We start from the raw sequence: 6,411 nt of genomic DNA, 5'->3' as shown, positions 1-6,411 counted from the left end.
TTGGGTTAACCGGTGTTAACTCGGTCACCGCTCCGGTTCAGGGTGAACGGGGTGTGACAGATGTAGTCACAAAAAAGTACACAACATTGGTATTAGAGTCAACTAGTACAGTGTTATAATCCAAGAAAATAATAAAATTAAAGAAAAAAAAGTGGTTCAAGTGTTTGCGAGTAGCTTCTACCAGAAGTGAGAATTCAGAGATATGGAAGTATAAGAAGTAGAATTCTATACCTGCTCCTCCTACTTTGCTTCGTTGGGAAGCAGCTCCCTTAACCACGTACGCTCACCGAGAGAGGCCCCGCGCGACAATCGGTTCGCTTTTGTTATTTTGAACAGAGAAAGGAAAGTGACTGAGACTGAGAACTTCAGGCGTTAGTCACGAACTCACGATTCACACGGCAACACAGCCCGGCTGACTAAGGAGCATGGGGACACACTGTTGGAATGCATCTGCGGTAGTATTGCAGCAGACGAGAAGCGGCATCGAGGTGAACCGTGAATGCGTGGAATCTATAGGACCCGGTGACCTGTTGTGGCCCGTACTCAGGTAACCGTTACCTCGCGTGCTGTCTGTGGAGCAGCCGAGCAGGTGCGGCGGTCGCCGTCGTCCTTGGCACCAATCACTGCGGCACTGCCTGCAGCCGGTAATGAGTCTAATGACAGTCTTCCAGAAACAAAAACGGCTCCTCACGAGTCACCTACCTTCGAACTCACGAAGTCACCGGAGAGGCGGAGACATGGATTGGAATTTGGAAGAGACATCAAGTCGCCGGTCGGAGTCTCGGAGATGGAGAGGATGAGGGTTTGGGGGAAGAAACAGAGAAACGAAAGTTCAGTTCAGAAACCCTCTTTTTTGGGTTTTGTAATTCGATTTTTTTTTTTTTAATAAAGTGTGTTTGAACCGAATTATTCGGTTTAAAACGGTTCGGTCCGATATAATCGCGATTTTAAATCTAATTAGAAAAAGGCGCGATTTTTAAAGAATTTTATTTATAATTCGGATTCGGTCAGAATTTTTCGTTTAATTCAGAAAAATTCTGTTCGCGCGAATTATTCGCGAATAATTCGGCGAATTTAACAACTCTGATTCTATTAGGTTTAACGCGTTAAGTGATGACATCATCATTCATTTTTTCACTAAATGGCCAATCTACCCTTATGGGTATATTAAGTTACTATAATAACCTTCGTCCCCAATTAGTAAAGCAAAGTTTGGGAAATACTTTCTCAAAATCGACAACCCTACTCTAATATCCCTAACCTTGGGTTGCCGCTGCACTGCTCTGCTCTGTTCACCTGCAAAGACTAAACAAAGGAGGAGCTCAACACCATGAACAAAATGAGCATGGAGGGTGGTGGTCCATCGCATTCGAGGAGCTCTCATGCTTCTTTTGGCAGGAAACCTCAATGATAAGAATCTTGATCTCATGAGGGTTTGAGGTTGGAAAGAAGTTGAAGAAGAAGTAGTAGTTATAGTAGATGCAGATCTACCAAAAAAAAAAATAGTAGATGCAGAAGAATCTAGCGGTTGTTGTTGCTAGACAAAAGTGAAGGAAGGTTATGGTACATAGGAATCCCTCTTATGGGTCTTAAGAATCCAAGCTCTTGGTGAAGTTCTTGATGTTGTTGGTGATGAAGAACTTGATGTTGTTGCCTTTTGTTTTGTAGTAGTGGTTGATGAATAAGATTGCTACCATGGCCATGGCCATGCCGAAGAAGATGATGAAGATGGTTGGAGTTAGAATATGAAGAGGAAGAAGAAGCCCTTGGATTCGCCAAGGAAAGCTCGAAAGAGGTATTGGGATTCACCGCCATCATCGTTGTCGAACCAATAGTGTTACTGGAATCTAAAGCTCTCCTCCAGAAACCAAAATCCATCTCTTCATCTGTTTTCCTCCAAGCTGTGGTGGATTTGGTGTTGGAAGGACTAATTTGAAGAGATAAATTAGGTTGTGTAGGGAAAGGCTCCATCATACCCGAGGAAACAAATAACTCTGAAATCTTTTTTGCCCCTTTTTTAATTTCCTTCCCTCTTCTCCTCCTCAACTAGCTGTTGTTTTATGATTGTCCTGGTTGTCCTTGTCGTCAACTCGGCCACGTGGTGATGATGATGTGGCCAGTTTGGGTGATGTGGATGAAAATGATGACATGACAGTGTCTAGTGTCACCGATGAGATAACAGAACTCCTTGGTATGCATGGAATGGTTTGATACATCCTTAGTATGTGGTGTGGGTTTCTGGGTCAAAACTGGCAAAATTGACCTATTTATGATCGGAGGCATTTTTGACAGTGAAAATGATATTTTTTGAATATCATTTCTTCATAAAAAATATAGATTGTAATTTATCTAGTCCAGTGCATCTAATTTTGTCGCATTCCGATACCGTATGAAGAAGTTACGACATTTGCGGTAGTCGAAGGTAGTTTCGGCATTAAAGATGAATTTTTTAAAGGAAGTGTTCTTCATGTAACAAACTACAAAAATCCAATCTTTCCAACTGTTCTGATTTCAGCACGATCTGATTTCGTATGAGAAAGATATGTCATTAGAAAAGTCTAAGGGCATTTTGATCTCTTTACATGAATGAGTCAGATGATTGAGTCTTCTGGAAAGTCGTAGAGCGTCTAGTTACGGTTTCAATGCACTTCGTTTCATATCGATCAGATATCGTATGAAAAATCTATAAGTACTTCCGTAAAGCCAGTTCAAAAATCCAAACCGAAAATCCATCAGTTGCTCTCGGTGTTGGGTGGATTTTTTAGAATTTATTTTTGAAATTTGAAGGGCTTGTATGCAATTTCAAGATTTTAAAGGTCTGAGTTACAAGGGGTCTTTAAGCACTGAAACATATGGAGGCAGGGGCTTGATTGTAATAAAGATGAGTAAAGGGAAGTGAAATGGATGGTCCAGATTTGACCACGTAGGCTTGATACCCATCCAAAGGCTGCTGAGATTTTACGCTGACATGGACGAGATAGATGATTGCGCACAGGATTTGATTGGTTAGATGCATAATCCTTGATGCACTGGCGCTACACCTTATCAAGGTATGTTGTGGTGTTTTGTGTATGCATAGAAGATATAAAAAAGATTCCGATCTTAATGATCTCATGAGATCTGATTAAAGTCATCATGGAGGATTCGAATCCAATGGTCAATAAGCCTTTCACTTTTGTGAGTGGGAGACAAGCTCTCTTAAAATCTGGAAAAACAACCAATCAAAGATCGATAACAAAAAGTGTCAGCTGACCACTGATGTCATCATGACATCATCGGTTGACTATCTTATTCGAATCTTGTGGTTGAGATTTTCTATCCGTTATTTTAATCGAACGGTCTAGATTAAGAGATTCTCCTTGATGAGATCTACAGTCAGATTTGCGCCCCTGTTGCATGTGCCACCGATGTAGCCTACGCCACTCCTACGAAGATTCTATTTTAGGCTATCTCATTGCTTCCATGGTGTAGGGCTTGAAAAAACGAAGAAGCTACAACTTGGTTCACCCAAATCCGAGTTAAAATGAGGGAGATATGACCATTTGAAGTTGGAGTTTGAGTGAAGGAAGGCCACGATTTTGACAAGAGAAGCTTCCCCCTCTTTGTTGGTCCTTGAATGAACATGAATACTTGATGATAAATGTTCTTAGACCATTAAAGGAGGTAAAAGAGGTGGTTGAAGTATATTAATGATATACTAACTCAAAGCCAAGGAGGAAGAGAAGAAAGCAAGGATGTGTTTGCTTTGAAGAGCAAGAAGCCAAGGAGAGAGAAGGTGTGAGCACCAAACTTGTCAGTACAAGTTTTCAGTCATCCCAGGCAATCGGTTGTGAGATTCTCTAACTTGTGATTTTACATTATATGCATGTATGTATGTTAGGGTTAGTTGTGGATGAATGTATACATGCTAGGTTAGTTGTGGATGAACTATAAGCATGCTAGCTAATTGTGGATATATATGCTAAGTAGAGCTTGATTGTAGGGCATTGATATAAGCCCAAATTTACTGTATTCTTTATTGAATGCTTAGTGGGTGCTAAGCACTGGAAGTGGGTGCCACACATTGTACCGGCACTACGAGTGTCATCTCAGCTTCGGCTTGAGAAAATTGGGTGTGAGTGCTCTCGACTATGGGTGCAGTTAAAAGTAGTGTATTGAGTAGGTACAAAGCCTTTATAGGCACTACTCCGGGGATGTAGGCAATTTGTCAAACCTCGTAAAAACCCTGTGTTGTGGGTGCTTGCTGTTTGCATTTTATATTGAAGTGCGTGGAATGTGGAATAGGTGTGCACACTTGGAAGTGCCTATGAGAGGTTGAGTGTGCATGCAACTGTGTGCAAACAGGGACAAGTATATTAGGTTTTTTCTTGACCAGACATTGGACAGGTTTTTGGGGATCGAAATTAGACTCACTAATTCACCCCCCTCTCAGTGATTGCTGAGTTACAACACTAGCTACTCTTCCTCCTCTTACCTCACTTCTATATAGATGAGAAGGGGTATTGAACTTGGGTAGTTTCAAAGGTGTCAGTGATGTGATTTCATGGAAACTTTTGGGTTTTGTTCAGACAAGCTTGCTGTTAGGGGGCTATCCACCACTGCTGATGCAAGCTGCTGCTATGCCAGAGTCGCCAAATCTACGTAACACAGCTGCAACCTTCTGTTGTTAATGGTAGACACCTCTAATATGGGAATAAGATGATCTCACCATATAATTACATAAGGAAAGCCATACTTATTACATAATAAATCAACATGCAATGGGTTAGCATGTTGCAATGCTGAACAAGGATGGAGCATCACGCATGCTTAAACAGAAAGACTATACTCTGTTCCCCAAGTGATTAAATCATCTCAGAAGACAAACCAACGTCTTGAAACTCTTCACTTTCTATAAAGAGTATACTCTGTACCCCAAGTTGAAAAGCGTTGTATTTGAGAGCTCCATTCTCTCTCTCTCTCTCTCTCTCTCTCTCTCTCTCTCTAGCTTTCTTTCCTTCTTCATATGTTCAATGTTTGAGTGAGAAATTTCATCAGAGGGCTTCACCGACTTGTGTTTTAGATTGCTGATTCAGGTTGGAGTTTTCCTTTTCATCAAGTGTAAGAAACTGTAGAATTGTTTTATCTCCCTCCATGCTATGCCGGAGTCACCTCGTTGGAGTGGCCAAATCTACGCAACGCAATTGCAACCTTCTGTTGTTAACGGTATACTCTCCCAGCTAAGGTCATAGCTGAGCATCAAGTGAGAGAAAGCATGTAATGGTTTGGAAGAAAATGGGTTTTTATTTTTTAGAGTTCAAGGGTAAAAGGGACATTTCTTACTTTCAATTAACGATGTTATAAATTAGGGGTGTGGTAGACATTATTTTCATTTTTAGGTGTTGCTCCAGGTTATTTTCAATTTTAGGTGTGGTACCAAATAATTTCCATAATATATTCTAAAAGAAATCTAAGCAATTCTATTCGTCAATCCCATTACAGTTTTGATACAACAATTGAGCAAAAAATACCACAAATATTCTAAAAATGTGAGCAGCCTCCAAATTTTTTTCACCTTATTGTAGGTTTAAACTGCTTGAGGTTGCTAAATGTTATATGTTTTTCAAGTGTTCTTATTCCACTTTGTATTCTTTCTCTTGCTCTCCCAAAAACTTGAGAGTTGTAGAAAAAATAAAATAAAATAAAATTTAAGAAAAATATTTTGTATAATCAGAGTTCAAATTTCGAACTAGAAGAAAAAACAGATAACAACTGTGGGTAAGAAATTAGGCGAAGAAATTTTTTGGTTAAAATTCTAGGTTTAGAGAAAGTTATTTTTCCACCGTGGATGAAGGAAAACCCATGAACTTCCTATTATAAATACTCTCCCTTATAGGATGAAAGTTCAAAAATAGTCATATCCTCATTATGATTCTCATTCTTCAACTCACCTTGTCTACCAAACAAAGAAAAAAAAAAAATCAAAAATCAAATCATCTCACCCTATTAATACCCACTGTGGAACCACCACCTGCGTTAAGATATAAGTTTTCAAAGTTTCAAGTCTTGCATGTGGTTCTATGATGTTTTTAGTGACAACCCTTTCTATATTATAGTGAAAGAGAATTTCGGCAAATCGACGCTCCTTAGTTGTGCAATCCTGAATTTAGATATAGAGGACGATGAAATGATGCCCCCACCCGTATAAAACCCCGAAGAACCTACCTCTGTTAATGCCCATGTATGGCCCCATGTTGGTATAAAGGCCACCGCATGACTATGGAACGTTCTTTTGCCGTTCTAATTTATCTTGTAAATCAAGGGGTATTTATGTAATTTCACTTGAACTCTCCATGAAACCCTAAAAGCCTTGTACGGTATCTCTTTTGGGAGGAAACCCTAGCTGCCGCTACACGCGGCGTGTAACTCGAA

General features: G+C 40.1%; 1 protein-coding gene across 1 annotated transcript; it reads right to left on the bottom strand.

Annotated features, from left to right (window-relative positions):
• Positions 1 to 558: 558 nt before the first annotated feature.
• LOC122063129 (probable transcription factor KAN2) lies at positions 559 to 1,971 on the bottom strand (the record flags this gene model as incomplete). Its single annotated transcript, XM_042626813.1, is given in 3 exon segments — positions 559 to 635; positions 1,186 to 1,548; positions 1,551 to 1,971. Coding segments are annotated over 3 exon segments (861 nt in total), but the record flags the coding sequence as incomplete, so codon positions are not given.
• Positions 1,972 to 6,411: the final 4,440 nt, after the last annotated feature.

Source organism: Macadamia integrifolia, unplaced genomic scaffold (assembly GCF_013358625.1).
Source record: "Macadamia integrifolia cultivar HAES 741 unplaced genomic scaffold, SCU_Mint_v3 scaffold1205, whole genome shotgun sequence".
NCBI classification, from domain to species: domain Eukaryota; kingdom Viridiplantae; phylum Streptophyta; class Magnoliopsida; order Proteales; family Proteaceae; genus Macadamia; species Macadamia integrifolia.
Note: the sequence above shows the minus strand (reverse complement) of the source record. Positions and strands in the feature narration are given on the sequence as shown.